This window comes from Oncorhynchus mykiss, unplaced genomic scaffold, assembly GCF_013265735.2.
Source record: "Oncorhynchus mykiss isolate Arlee unplaced genomic scaffold, USDA_OmykA_1.1 un_scaffold_120, whole genome shotgun sequence".
Classification (NCBI taxonomy): Eukaryota; Metazoa; Chordata; class Actinopteri; order Salmoniformes; family Salmonidae; genus Oncorhynchus; species Oncorhynchus mykiss.
Window position 1 is genome coordinate 480573 of NW_023493661.1, and position 16928 is coordinate 497500.

Sequence of the window (16928 nt, forward strand, 5' to 3'; positions counted from 1 at the left end):
AGAACAGACAACGATACAGTCATCAAACACCTAGAACAGTAGAACAGACAAAGATACAGTCAACAAACACCTAGAACAGACAAAGATACAGTCATCAAACACCCAGAACAGTAGAACAGACAAAGATAAAGTCATCAAACACCTAGAACAGACAAAGATACAGTCATCAAACACCTAGAACAGTAGAACAGACAACGATACAGTCATCAAACACCTAGAACAGTAGAACAGACAAAGATACAGTCATCAAACACCCAGAACAGTAGAACAGACAAAGATACAGTCATCAAACACCTAGAACAGACAAAGATACAGTCATCAAACACCTAGAACAGACAAAGATACAGTCATCAATCACCTAGAACAGACAACGATACAGTCATCAAACACCCAGAACAGTAGAACAGACAAAGATACAGTCATCAAACACCTAGAACAGACAAAGATACAGTCATCAAACACCCAGAACAGACAAAGATACAGTCATCAAACACCTAGAACAGACAAAGATACAGTCATCAAACACCTAGAACAGTAGAACAGACAAAGATACAGTCATCAAACACCCAGAACAGTAGAACAGACAACGATACAGTCATCAAACACCTAGAACAGACAAAGATACAGTCATCAAACACCTAGAACAGTAGAACAGACAAAGATACAGTCATTAAACACCTAGAACAGTAGAACAGACACAGATACAGTCATCAAACACCTAGAACAGTAGAACAGACAAAGATACAGTCATCAAACACCTAGAACAGTAGAACAGACAAAGATACAGTCATCAAACACCTAGAACAGTAGAACAGACAAAGATACAGTCATTAAACACATAGAACAGACAAAGATACAGTCATCAAACACCTAGAACAGACAAAGATACAGTCATTAAACACCTAGAACAGACAAAGATACAGTCACCAAACACCTAGAACAGACAAAGATACAGTCATCAAACACCTATAACAGTAGAACAGACAAAGATAGTCATCAAACACCTAGAACAGTAGAACAGACAAAGATACAGTCATCAAACACCCAGAACAGACAAAGATACAGTCATCAAACACCCAGAACAGTAGAACAGACAAAGATACAGTCATCAAACACCTAGAACAGACAAAGATACAGTCATCAAACACCTAGAACAGACAAAGATACAGTCATCAATCACCTAGAACAGACAACGATACAGTCATCAAACACCTAGAACAGACAAAGATACAGTCATCAAACACCCAGAACAGTAGAACAGACAAAGATACAGTCATCAAACACCTAGAACAGACAAAGATACAGTCATCAAATACCTAGAACAGTAGAACAGACAAAGATACAGTCATCAAATACCTAGAACAGTAGAACAGACAAAGATACAGTCATCAAACACCCAGAACAGTAGAACAGACAAAGATACAGTCATCAAACACCCAGAACAGACAAAGATACAGTCATCAAACACCTAGAACAGACAAAGATACAGTCATCAAACACCTAGAACAGTAGAACAGACAAAGATACAGTCATCAAACACCCAGAACAGACAAAGATACAGTCATCAAACACCCAGAACAGTAGAACAGACAAAGATAAAGTCATCAAACACCTAGAACAGACAAAGATACAGTCATCAAACACCCAGAACAGTAGAACAGACAAAGATACAGTCATCAAACACCTAGAACAGACAAAGATACAGTCATCAAACACCCAGAACAGACAAAGATACAGTCATCAAACACCTAGAACAGACAAAGATACAGTCATCAAACACCTAGAACAGTAGAACAGACAAAGATACAGTCAACAAACACCTAGAACAGACAAAGATACAGTCATCAAACACCCAGAACAGTAGAACAGACAAAGATAAAGTCATCAAACACCTAGAACAGACAAAGATACAGTCATCAAACACCCAGAACAGTAGAACAGACAAAGATACAGTCATCAAACACCTAGAACAGACAAAGATACAGTCATCAAACACCCAGAACAGACAAAGATACAGTCATCAAACACCTAGAACAGACAAAGATACAGTCATCAAACACCTAGAACAGCAGAACAGACAAAGATACAGTCATCAAACACCCAGAACAGTAGAACAGACAAAGATACAGTCATCAAACACCTAGAACAGACAAAGATACAGTCATCAAACACCTAGAACAGACAAAGATACAGTCATCAATCACCTAGAACAGACAACGATACAGTCATCAAACACCCAGAACAGTAGAACAGACAAAGATACAGTCATCAAACACCTAGAACAGACAAAGATACAGTCATCAAACACCCAGAACAGACAAAGATACAGTCATCAAACACCTAGAACAGACAAAGATACAGTCATCAAACACCTAGAACAGTAGAACAGACAAAGATACAGTCATCAAACACCCAGAACAGTAGAACAGACAAAGATACAGTCATCAAACACCTAGAACAGACAAAGATACAGTCATCAAACACCTAGAACAGACAAAGATACAGTCATCAATCACCTAGAACAGACAACGATACAATCATCAAACACCTAGAACAGTAGAACAGACAAAGATACAGTCAACAAACACCTAGAACAGACAAAGATACAGTCATCAAACACCCAGAACAGTAGAACAGACAAAGATAAAGTCATCAAACACCTAGAACAGACAAAGATACAGTCATCAAACACCTAGAACAGTAGAACAGACAAAGATACAGTCATCAAACACCCAGAACAGTAGAACAGACAAAGATACAGTCATCAAACACCTAGAACAGACAAAGATACAGTCATCAAACAACTAGAACAGACAAAGATACAGTCATCAAACACCTAGAACAGTAGAACAGACAAAGATACAGTCATCAAACACCCAGAACAGACAAAGATACAGTCATCAAACACCCAGAACAGTAGAACAGACAAAGATAAAGTCATCAAACACCTAGAACAGACAAAGATACAGTCATCAAACACCCAGAACAGTAGAACAGACAAAGATACAGTCATCAAACACCTAGAACAGACAAAGATACAGTCATCAAACACCTAGAACAGACAAAGATACAGTCATCAATCACCTAGAACAGACAACGATACAGTCATCAAACACCTAGAACAGTAGAACAGACAAAGATACAGTCAACAAACACCTAGAACAGACAAAGATACAGTCATCAAACACCCAGAACAGTAGAACAGACAAAGATAAAGTCATCAAACACCTAGAACAGACAAAGATACAGTCATCAAACACCTAGAACAGTAGAACAGACAAAGATACAGTCATCAAACACCCAGAACAGTAGAACAGACAAAGATACAGTCATCAAACACCTAGAACAGACAAAGATACAGTCATCAAACACCTAGAACAGACAAAGATACAGTCATCAAACACCTAGAACAGTAGAACAGACAAAGATACAGTCATCAAACACCCAGAACAGACAAAGATACAGTCATCAAACACCCAGAACAGTAGAACAGACAAAGATAAAGTCATCAAACACCTAGAACAGACAAAGATACAGTCATCAAACACCCAGAACAGTAGAACAGACAAAGATACAGTCATCAAACACCTAGAACAGACAAAGATACAGTCATCAAACACCCAGAACAGACAAAGATACAGTCATCAAACACCTAGAACAGACAAAGATACAGTCATCAAACACCTAGAACAGTAGAACAGACAAAGATACAGTCAACAAACACCTAGAACAGACAAAGATACAGTCATCAAACACCCAGAACAGTAGAACAGACAAAGATAAAGTCATCAAACACCTAGAACAGACAAAGATACAGTCATCAAACACCCAGAACAGTAGAACAGACAAAGATACAGTCATCAAACACCTAGAACAGACAAAGATACAGTCATCAAACACCCAGAACAGACAAAGATACAGTCATCAAACACCTAGAACAGACAAAGATACAGTCATCAAACACCTAGAACAGTAGAACAGACAAAGATACAGTCATCAAACACCCAGAACAGTAGAACAGACAAAGATACAGTCATCAAACACCTAGAACAGACAAAGATACAGTCATCAAACACCTAGAACAGACAAAGATACAGTCATCAATCACCTAGAACAGACAACGATACAGTCATCAAACACCCAGAACAGTAGAACAGACAAAGATACAGTCATCAAACACCTAGAACAGACAAAGATACAGTCATCAAACACCCAGAACAGACAAAGATACAGTCATCAAACACCTAGAACAGACAAAGATACAGTCATCAAACACCTAGAACAGTAGAACAGACAAAGATACAGTCATCAAACACCCAGAACAGTAGAACAGACAAAGATACAGTCATCAAACACCTAGAACAGACAAAGATACAGTCATCAAACACCTAGAACAGACAAAGATACAGTCATCAATCACCTAGAACAGACAACGATACAGTCATCAAACACCTAGAACAGTAGAACAGACAAAGATACAGTCAACAAACACCTAGAACAGACAAAGATACAGTCATCAAACACCCAGAACAGTAGAACAGACAAAGATAAAGTCATCAAACACCTAGAACAGACAAAGATACAGTCATCAAACACCTAGAACAGTAGAACAGACAAAGATACAGTCATCAAACACCCAGAACAGTAGAACAGACAAAGATACAGTCATCAAACACCTAGAACAGACAAAGATACAGTCATCAAACACCTAGAACAGACAAAGATACAGTCATCAAACACCTAGAACAGTAGAACAGACAAAGATACAGTCATCAAACACCTAGAACAGTAGAACAGACAAAGATACAGTCATCGAACACCTAGAACAGACAAAGATACAGTCAACAAACACCTAGAACAGTAGAACAGACAAAGATACAGTCATCAAACACCTAGAACAGACAAAGATACAGTCATCAAACACCCAGAACAGACAAAGATACAGTCATCAAACACCTAGAACAGACAAAGATACAGTCATCAAACACCTAGAACAGTAGAACAGACAAAGATACAGTCATCAAACACCCAGAACAGACAAAGATACAGTCATCAAACACCCAGAACAGTAGAACAGACAAAGATAAAGTCATCAAACACCTAGAACAGACAAAGATACAGTCATCAAACACCCAGAACAGTAGAACAGACAAAGATACAGTCATCAAACACCTAGAACAGACAAAGATACAGTCATCAAACACCCAGAACAGACAAAGATACAGTCATCAAACACCTAGAACAGACAAAGATACAGTCATCAAACACCTAGAACAGTAGAACAGACAAAGATACAGTCAACAAACACCTAGAACAGACAAAGATACAGTCATCAAACACCCAGAACAGTAGAACAGACAAAGATAAAGTCATCAAACACCTAGAACAGACAAAGATACAGTCATCAAACACCCAGAACAGTAGAACAGACAAAGATACAGTCATCAAACACCTAGAACAGACAAAGATACAGTCATCAAACACCCAGAACAGACAAAGATACAGTCATCAAACACCTAGAACAGACAAAGATACAGTCATCAAACACCTAGAACAGTAGAACAGACAAAGATACAGTCATCAAACACCCAGAACAGTAGAACAGACAAAGATACAGTCATCAAACACCTAGAACAGACAAAGATACAGTCATCAAACACCCAGAACAGTAGAACAGACAAAGATACAGTCATCAAACACCTAGAACAGACAAAGATACAGTCATCAAACACCCAGAACAGACAAAGATACAGTCATCAAACACCTAGAACAGACAAAGATACAGTCATCAAACACCTAGAACAGTAGAACAGACAAAGATACAGTCATCAAACACCCAGAACAGTAGAACAGACAAAGATACAGTCATCAAACACCTAGAACAGACAAAGATACAGTCATCAAACACCTAGAACAGACAAAGATACAGTCATCAATCACCTAGAACAGACAACGATACAGTCATCAAACACCTAGAACAGTAGAACAGACAAAGATACAGTCAACAAACACCTAGAACAGACAAAGATACAGTCATCAAACACCCAGAACAGTAGAACAGACAAAGATAAAGTCATCAAACACCTAGAACAGACAAAGATACAGTCATCAAACACCTAGAACAGTAGAACAGACAAAGATACAGTCATCAAACACCCAGAACAGTAGAACAGACAAAGATACAGTCATCAAACACCTAGAACAGACAAAGATACAGTCATCAAACACCTAGAACAGACAAAGATACAGTCATCAAACACCTAGAACAGTAGAACAGACAAAGATACAGTCATCAAACACCTAGAACAGTAGAACAGACAAAGATACAGTCATCAAACACCTAGAACAGACAAAGATACAGTCAACAAACACCTAGAACAGTAGAACAGACAAAGATACAGTCATCAAACACCTAGAACAGACAAAGATACAGTCAACAAACACCTAGAACAATGTACAGTCACCAAGACGAGGGTTTATAGGTGAGGGGTAAGGTGTTGATGGTGAGGGGTGAGAGGTTATAGGTGAGGGGTGAGGTGTTGATGGTGAGGGGTGAGAGGTGAGAGGTGAGGGGTGAGGTGTTGATGGTGAGGGGTGAGAGGTTATAGGTGAGGGGTGAGGTGTTGATGGTGAGGGGTGAGAGGTTATAGGTGAGGGGTGAGGTGTTGATGGTGAGGGGTGAGAGGTTATAGGTGAGAGTTTATAAGTGAGAGGTTATAGGTGAGGGGTGAGAGGTTATAGTTTAGGGGTGAGGGGTGAGGGGTGAGAGGTGAGGGGTGAGAGGTTATAGGTGAGAGGTTATAGGTGAGGGGTGAGAGGTTATAGTTTAGGGGTGAGTGGTGAGGGGTGAGAGGTTATAGGTGAGAGGTGAGGGGTGAGGGATAACAGGTTATAGGTGAGAGGTTATAGGTGAGGGGTGAGAGGTTATAGGTGAGGGGTGAGAGGTGAGACGTTATAGGTGAGGGGTGAGAGGTTATAGGTGAGGGGTGAGAGGTGAGAGGTTTAAGGTTTAAAGTAGTACCTACCTGTAGTATGAGGCACCACTCTGCCTGACAGGTGAGAGGTTATAGGTGAGGGGTGAGAGGTTATAGGTGAGGGGTGAGAGGTGAGAGGTTTAAGGTTTAAAGTAGTACCTACCTGTAGTATGAGGCACCACTCTGCCTGACAGGTGAGAGGTTATAGGTGAGGGGTGAGAGGTTATAGGTGAAGGGGTGAGAGGTTATAGGTCAGGGGTGAGAGTTTATAGGTGAGAGGTGAGAGGTTATAGGTGAGGGGTGAGAGGTTATAGGTGAGGGGTGAGAGGTTATAGGTGAGGGGTGAGAGGTGAGAGGTTATAGGTGAGAGGTGAGAGGTTATAGGTGAGGGGTGAGAGGTTATAGGTGAGGGGTGAAGGATGACAGGTTATAGGTTATAGGTGAGAGGTTATAGGTGAGGGATGACTATAGGTGAGGGGTGAGAGGTTATAGGTGAGGGGTGAGAAGTTATAGGTGAGGGGTGAGAGGTGAGGGGTGAGAGGTTATAGGTGAGGGGTGAGAGGTTATAGGTGAGAGGTGAGAGGTTATAGGTGAGGGGTGAGAGGTTATAGGTGAGGGGTGAGAGGTGAGGGGTGAGAGGTTATAGGTGAGGGGTGAAGGATGACAGGTTATAGGTTATAGGTGAGAGGTTATAGGTGAGGGATGACAGGTTATAGGTGAGAGGTTATAGGTGAGGGGTGAGAGGTGAGGGGTGAGAGGTTATATGTGAGGGGTGAGAGGTTATAGGTGAGAGGTGAGAGGTTATAGGTGAGGGGTGAGAGGTTATAGGTTATAGGTGAGAGGTGAGGGGTGAGAGGTTATAGGTGAGGGGTGAGAGGTTATAGGTGAGGGGTGAGAGGTGAGGGGTGAGAGGTTATAGGTGAGGGGTGAAGGATGACAGGTTATAGGTTATAGGTGAGAGGTTATAGGTGAGGGATGACAGGTTATAGGTGAGAGGTTATAGGTGAGGGGTGAGAGGTTATAGGTGAGGGGTGAGAGATGAGGGGTGAGAGGTTATAGGTGAGGGGTGAGAGGTTATAGGTGAGGGGTGAGAGGTTATAGGTGAGAGGTGAGAGGTTTAAAGTAGTACCTACCTGTAGTATGAGGCACCACTCTGCCTGACAGGTGACGTCTTCACAGGGTTGGTACATCCCCAGAGTCACACAGTTCAGGAGAATCACTATCATGGAGACGTGTTCAAACCACGTGGAGACCTGGGTTAAGGACTACACACTGAGACATGGCCTACTGAATACAGACATCACACAGTACAGGATCCCCAGCATTAACCACGTAGAGACCTGGGTTAAGGACTACACACTGAGACATGGCCTACTGAAAACAGACATCACACAGTACAGGATCCCCAGCATTAACCACGTAGAGACCTGGGTTAAGGACTACACACTGAGACATGGCCTACTGAATACAGACATCACACAGTACAGGATCCCCAGCATTAACCACGTAGAGACCTGGGTTAAGGACTACACACTGAGACATGGCCTACTGAAAACAGACATCACACAGTACAGGATCCCCAGCATTAACCACGTAGAGACCTGGGTTAAGGACTACACACTGAGACATGGCCTACTGAATACAGACATCACACAGTACAGGATCCCCAGCATTAACCACGTAGAGACCTGGGTTAAGGACTACACACTGAGACATGGCCTACTGAATACAGACATCACACAGTACAGGATCCCCAGCATTAACCACGTAGAGACCTGGGTTAAGGACTACACACTGAGACATGATACAACACTGCCTCTTACCTGTGACTGTATTCATGATACAACACTGCCTCTTACCTGTATTCATGATGCAGCACTGCCTCTTACCTGTGACTGTATTCATGATGCAGCACTGCCTCTTACCTGTGACTGTATTCATGATACAGCACTGCCTCTTACCTGTGACTGTATTCATGATACAGCACTGCCTCTTACCTGTGACTGTATTCATGATACAACACTGCCTCTTGTCTGTGACTGTATTCATGATACAACACTGCCTCTTACCTGTATTCATGATACAGCACTGCCTCTTACCTGTGACTGTATTCATGATACAGCACTGCCTCTTACCTGTATTCATGATACAGCACTGCCTCTTACCTGTGACTGTATTCATGATACAACACTGCCTCTTGTCTGTGACTGTATTCATGATACAACACTGCCTCTTACCTGTATTCATGATACAGCACTGCCTCTTGTCTGTGACTGTATTCATGATGCAGCACTGCCTCTTACCTGTATTCATGATACAGCACTGCCTCTTACCTGTGACTGTATTCATGATACAGCACTGCCTCTTACCTGTGACTGTATTCATGATACAGCACTGCCTCTTACCTGTGACTGTATTCATGATACAGCACTGCCTCCTGTCTGTGACTGTATTCATGATACAGCACTGCCTCTTACCTGTGACTGTATTCATGATACAGCACTGCCTCCTGTCTGTGACTGTATTCATGATACAGCACTGCCTCCTGTCTGTGACTGTATTCATGATGCAGCACTGCCTCTTACCTGTGACTGTATTCATGATGCAGCACTGCCTCTTACCTGTATTCATGATACAACACTGCCTCTTACCTGTGACTGTATTCATGATACAACACTGCCTCTTGTCTGTGACTGTATTCATGATACAACACTGCCTCTTGTCTGTGACTGTATTCATGATACAACACTGCCTCTTACCTGTGACTGTATTCATGATACAACACTGCCTCTTGTCTGTGACTGTATTCATGATACAACACTGCCTCTTACCTGTGACTCTATTCATGATACAGCACTGCCTCTTACCTGTGACTCTATTCATGATACAGCACTGCCTCTTACCTGTGACTCTATTCATGATACAGCACTGCCTCTTATCTGTGACTGTATTCATGATACAGCACTGCCTCTTACCTGTGACTGTATTCATGATACAGCACTGCCTCTTACCTGTATTCATGATACAGCACTGCCTCTTACCTGTATTCATGATACAGCACTGCCTCTTACCTGTATTCATGATGCAGCACTGCCTCTTACCTGCGACTGTATTCATGATACAGCACTGCCTCTTACCTGTATTCATGATACAGCACTGCCTCTTACCTGTATTCATGATACAGCACTGCCTCTTACCTGTGACTCTATTCATAATACAGCACTGCCTCTTACCTGTATTCATGATACAGCACTGCCTCTTACCTGTATTCATGATGCAGCACTGCCTCTTACCTGTGACTGTATTCATGATACAGCACTGCCTCTTACCTGTATTCATGATACAGCACTGCCTCTTACCTGTATTCATGATACAGCACTGCCTCTTACCTGTATTCATGATGCAGCACTGCCTCTTACCTGCGACTGTATTCATGATACAGCACTGCCTCTTACCTGTATTCATGATACAGCACTGCCTCTTACCTGTATTCATGATACAGCACTGCCTCTTACCTGTATTCATGATACAGCACTGCCTCTTACCTGTATTCATGATACAGCACTGCCTCTTACCTGTATTCATGATACAGCACTGCCTCTTACCTGTATTCATGATACAGCACTGCCTCTTACCTGTGACTGTATTCATGATACAGCACTGCCTCTTACCTGTGACCTTATTCATGATACAACACTGCCTCTTGTGCCTTATTGTATTTATAAAAATGATACCAACATATTCAGATAACAATGAATAACACATTTTCATTAAAACATTATTTTGATCAAATTAATTCATAAAATGTCATTCTTTCACCAGAAGATAAAGCCCAGACAAGTTATTTTGGTCATGTTGCTTACAGACCCAGTCATTCATTGTATTATTTCTTTGCAGAGTTGCTACGCCCGAGGGCCCTCCTTGTCCCTTCTAAACTAAACGGTTGCTAAGCATGCTGGATAACATCAGCTAACTCACTCATGTCAAACATTGAACCTGGAAAGAAAAGCAAAACATTGGTTTCCGAATTCAGGAGGACAGGCAGATCAGCGAGTCTGAAATTAACCCCCACAGCTGTACTAAAACTAAATGCTAAGCTGGAAGCAAGGGATGCTAGTAGAGAGAAATACAAGAGACGATTCAGACAGAGACATTATATTCTAGTAGAGATAAATACAAGAGACGATTCAGACAAAGATATTATATTCTAGTAGAGATAAATACAAGAGACGATTCAGACAGAGACATTATATTCTAGTAGAGAGAAAAACAAGAGACGATTCAGACAAAGATATTATATTCTAGTAGAGAGAAAAACAAGAGACGATTCAGACAGAGACATTATATTCTGGTAGAGATTTCACGGTATTTAAAAAAATCTAGACGGTATTTAATTTAATTTAGTTTTTTTAAATAAAATTCTCCCATGTTGTTTTTTCATAATAAAAGTCTCCCATGTTGTTTTTTCAATAATAAAATTCTCCCAATATTCTGCATTTCCTGCACTCACGTGAGAGAGGTCATTTCCCCACTGCCACGTAGGGCTGCACGATACGGGCAAAACAATCTAGGACTTATTTTTAATCAAGTGTTGCACTTGCGATTTAGAGCAAAACGCTTTGGGTGAACTGTTGTAATCATGGAAATAGAAGGATTATTTTAAATACATAGTTAGAATATAACAGTGGGCACTTTAAATACAGTGTTGTTTGACATAACAATTCATGAAAATGCCAGGGAGGAGTTATTGTGACAGGGTAGGAACCAAAGTGTTGATAAGTGTTTCCTAGGGGACCCTATACGCTTTGGTAAATTGGCTACATGGAATGAGAGAGAGAGAAAGACTTGATCATTCCCCTCCTTCCCATCCCCTTCTCCTCTCCTCCCTCTCTTCTCCTCTCCCTCCCATCTTTCATTAGCAGAAAGCAACTCAGTCTAATCAGACATAGTAACCTAGAACACGGACAGGATCAGAAGGCAGTGTTGAGTCTGTTATATAGTGAACCATCTGCTGAAGACATCTGCTCTACCAACCACTACTGTCTGTTATACCTATCTGTTAGCTCGGCCTGCAGAATCTCTATCTATCTGTTAGTTAACTACTGGGACCTCAGCATGCAGAGTCTCTATATATCTGTTAGCTAACTACTGGGACCTCGGCCTGCAGAGTCTCTATCTATCAGTTAGTTAACTACTGGGACCTCAGCCTGCAGAGTCTCTATCTATCTGTTAGCTAACTACTGGGACCTCGGCCTGCAGAGTCTCTATCTATCTGTTAGTTAACTACTGGGACCTCAGCCTGCAGAGTCTCTATCTATCTGTTAGTTAACTACTGGGACCTCGGCCTGCAGAGTCTCTATCTATCTGTTAGTTAACTACTGGGACCTCAGCCTGCAGAGTCTCTATCTATCTGTTAGTTAACTACTGGGACCTCAGCCTGCAGAGTCTCTATCTATCTGTTAGCTAACTACTGGGACCTCGGCCTGCAGAGTCTCTATCTATCTGTTAGTTAACTACTGGGACCTCGGCCTGCAGAGTCTCTATCTATCTGTTAGTTAACTACTGGGACCTCGGCCTGCAGAGTCTCTATCTATCTGTTAGTTAACTACTGGGACCTCAGCCTGCAGAGTCTCTATATATCTGTTAGTTAACTACTGGGACCTCGGCCTGCAGAGTCTCTATCTATCTGTTAGTTAACTACTGGGACCTCAGCCTGCAGAGTCTCTATCTATCTGTTAGCTAACTACTGGGACCTCGACCTGCAGAGTCTCTATCTATCTGTTAGTTAACTACTGGGACCTCGGCATGCAGAGTCTCTATATATCTGTTAGCTAACTACTGGGACCTCAGCCTGCAGAGTCTCTATCTATCTGTTAGCTAACTACTGGGACCTCAGCCTGCAGAGTCTCTATCTATCTGTTAGCTAACTACTGGGACCTCGGCCTGCAGAGTCTCTATCTATCTGTTAGCTAACTACTGGGACCTCGGTCTCTATCTATCTGTTAGTTAACTACTGGGACCTCGGCCTGCAGAGTCTCTATCTATCTGTTAGTTAACTACTGGGACCTCAGCATGCAGAGTCTCTATCTATCTGTTAGTTAACTACTGGGACCTCGGCCTACAGAGTCTCTATCTATCTGTTAGTTAACTACTGGGACCTCAGCCTGCAGAGTCTCTATCTATCTGTTAGTTAACTACTGGGACCTCAGCCTGCAGAGTCTCTATATATCTGTTAGTTAACTACTGGGACCTCAGCCTGCAGAGTCTCTATCTATCTGTTAGTTAACTACTGGGACCTCGGCCTACAGAGTCTCTATCTATCTGTTAGTTAACTACTGGGACCTCAGCCTGCAGAGTCTCTATCTATCTGTTAGTTAACTACTGGGACCTCAGCCTGCAGAGTCTCTATCTATCTGTTAGTTAACTACTGGGACCTCAGCCTGCAGAGTCTCTATCTATCTGTTAGTTAACTACTGGGACCTCGGCCTACAGAGTCTCTATCTATCTGTTAGTTAACTACTGGGACCTCAGCCTGCAGAGTCTCTATCTATCTGTTAGCTAACTACTGGGTCCTCAGCCTGCAGAGTCTCTATCTATCTGTTAGTTAACTACTGGGACCTCGGCCTACAGAGTCTCTATCTATCTGTTAGTTAACTACTGGGTCCTCAGCCTGCAGAGTCTCTATCTATCTGTTAGTTAACTACTGGGACCTCGGCCTGCAGAGTCTCTATCTACCTGTTAGTTAACTACTGGGTCCTCAGCCTGCAGAGTCTCTATCTATCTGTTAGTTAACTACTGGGACCTCGGCCTGCAGAGTCTCTATCTATCTGTTAGTTAACTACTGGGACCTCAGCCTACAGAGTCTCTATCTATCTGTTAGTTAACTACTGGGACCTCAGCCTGCAGAGTCTCTATCTATCTGTTAGTTAACTACTGGGACCTCGGCCTGCAGAGTCTCTATCTATCTGTTAGTTAACTACTGGGACCTCAGCCTGCAGAGTCTCTATCTATCTGTTAGTTAACTACTGGGACCTCGGCCTGCAGAGTCTCTATCTATCTGTTAGTTAACTACTGGGACCTCGGCCTGCAGAGTCTCTATCTATCTGTTAGTTAACTACTGGGACCTCAGCCTGCAGAGTCTCTATCTATCTGTTAGTTAACTACTGGGACCTCAGCCTGCAGAGTCTCTATCTGTCTGTTAGTTAACTACTGGGTCCTCGGCCTGCAGAGTCTCTATATATCTGTTAGTTAACTACTGGGACCTCAGCCTGCAGAGTCTCTATCTATCTGTTAGTTAACTACTGGGACCTCAGCCTGCAGAGTCTCTATCTATCTGTTAGCTAACTACTGGGACCTCGGTCTCTATCTATCTGTTAGTTAACTACTGGGACCTCGGCCTACAGAGTCTCTATCTATCTGTTAGCTAACTACTGGGACCTCGGTCTCTATCTATCTGTTAGTTAACTACTGGGACCTCGGCCTACAGAGTCTCTATCTATCTGTTAGTTAACTACTGGGACCTCGGCCTACAGAGTCTCTATCTATCTGTTAGTTAACTACTGGGACCTCAGCCTGCAGAGTCTCTATCTATCTGTTAGTTAACTACTGGGACCTCGGCCTGCAGAGTCTCTATCTATCTGTTAGTTAACTACTGGGACCTCAGCCTGCAGAGTCTCTATCTATCTGTTAGTTAACTACTGGGACCTCAGCCTGCAGAGTCTCTATCTATCTGTTAGCTAACTACTGGGACCTCGGCCTGCAGAGTCTCTATCTATCTGTTAGTTAACTACTGGGACCTCAGCCTGCAGAGTCTCTATCTATCTGTTAGTTAACTACTGGGACCTCAGCCTGCAGAGTCTCTATCTATCTGTTAGTTAACTACTGGGACCTCAGCCTGCAGAGTCTCTATCTATCTGTTAGTTAACTACTGGGACCTCAGCCTGCAGAGTCTCTATCTATCTGTTAGTTAACTACTGGGACCTCAGCCTGCAGAGTCTCTATCTATCTGTTAGTTAACTACTGGGACCTCAGCCTGCAGAGTCTCTATCTATCTGTTAGTTAACTACTGGGTCCTCGGCCTGCAGAGTCTCTATATATCTGTTAGTTAACTACTGGGACCTCAGCCTGCAGAGTCTCTATCTATCTGTTAGTTAACTACTGGGACCTCAGCCTGCAGAGTCTCTATCTATCTGTTAGCTAACTACTGGGACCTCGGTCTCTATCTATCTGTTAGTTAACTACTGGGACCTCGGCCTACAGAGTCTCTATCTATCTGTTAGCTAACTACTGGGACCTCGGTCTCTATCTATCTGTTAGTTAACTACTGGGACCTCGGCCTACAGAGTCTCTATCTATCTGTTAGTTAACTACTGGGTCCTCAGCCTGCAGAGTCTCTATCTATCTGTTAGTTAACTACTGGGACCTCAGCCTGCAGAGTCTCTATCTATCTGTTAGTTAACTACTGGGACCTCAGCCTGCAGAGTCTCTATCTATCTGTTAGCTAACTACTGGGACCTCGGCCTGCAGAGTCTCTATCTATCTGTTAGTTAACTACTGGGACCTCAGCCTGCAGAGTCTCTATCTATCTGTTAGTTAACTACTGGGACCTCAGCCTGCAGAGTCTCTATCTATCTGTTAGTTAACTACTGGGACCTCAGCCTGCAGAGTCTCTATCTATCTGTTAGTTAACTACTGGGACCTCGGCCTGCAGAGTCTCTATCTATCTGTTAGTTAACTACTGGGTCCTCGGCCTGCAGAGTCTCTATATATCTGTTAGTTAACTACTGGGACCTCAGCCTGCAGAGTCTCTATCTATCTGTTAGTTAACTACTGGGACCTCAGCCTGCAGAGTCTCTATCTATCTGTTAGCTAACTACTGGGACCTCAGCCTGCAGAGTCTCTATCTATCTGTTAGTTAACTACTGGGACCTCAGCCTGCAGAGTCTCTATCTATCTGTTAGTTAACTACTGGGACCTCAGCCTGCAGAGTCTCTATCTATCTGTTAGTTAACTACTGGGACCTCAGCCTGTAGAGTCTCTATCTATCTGTTAGTTAACTACTGGGACCTCAGCCTGCAGAGTCTCTATCTATCTGTTAGCTAACTACTGGGACCTCGGTCTCTATCTATCTGTTAGTTAACTACTGGGACCTCAGCCTGCAGAGTCTCTATCTATCTGTTAGTTAACTACTGGGTCCTCAGCCTGCAGAGTCTCTATCTATCTGTTAGTTAACTACTGGGACCTCAGCATGCAGAGTCTCTATCTATCTGTTAGTTAACTACTGGGACCTCGGCCTGCAGAGTCTCTATCTATCAGTTAGTTAACTACTGGGACCTCGGCCTGCAGAGTCTCTATCTATCTGTTAGTTAACTACTGGGACCTCAGCCTGCAGAGTCTCTATCTATCTGTTAGTTAACTACTGGGACCTCAGCCTGCAGAGTCTCTATCTATCTGTTAGTTAACTACTGGGTCCTCAGCCTGCAGAGTCTCTATCTATCTGTTAGTTAACTACTGGGACCTCAGCCTGCAGAGTCTCTATATATCTGTTAGTTAACTACTGGGACCTCAGCCTGCAGAGTCTCTATATATCTGTTAGTTAACTACTGGGACCTCAGCCTGCAGAGTCTCTATATATCTGTTAGTTAACTACTGGGACCTCAGCCTGCAGAGTCTCTATATATCTGTTAGTTAACTACTGGGACCTCGGCCTGCAGAGTCTCTATCTATCAGTTAGTTAACTACTGGGACCTCAGCCTGCAGAGTCTCTATCTATCTGTTAGTTAACTACTGGGACCTCGGCCTGCAGAGTCTCTATCTATCTGTTAGCTAACTACTGGGACCTCAGCCTGCAGAGTCTCTATCTATCTGTTAGCTAACTACTGGGACCTCGGCCTGCAGAGTCTCTATCTATCTGTTAGTTAACTACTGGGACCTCAGCATGCAGAGTCTCTATCT

The 16928-nt window shown here is 42.7% G+C and overlaps 1 protein-coding gene across 1 annotated transcript in view; it reads right to left on the reverse strand.

Annotated features, from left to right (window-relative positions):
* LOC110514177 (voltage-dependent T-type calcium channel subunit alpha-1H-like) overlaps positions 1 to 16928 on the reverse strand; it is a 158121-nt gene that overhangs the window by 113778 nt on the left and 27415 nt on the right. Inside the window, exon 3 of the mRNA XM_036972118.1 lies at positions 8108 to 8219. Within this exon, the coding sequence (XP_036828013.1) occupies positions 8108 to 8219 (112 nt within the window). The remainder of the gene's footprint in view (positions 1 to 8107; positions 8220 to 16928) is intronic.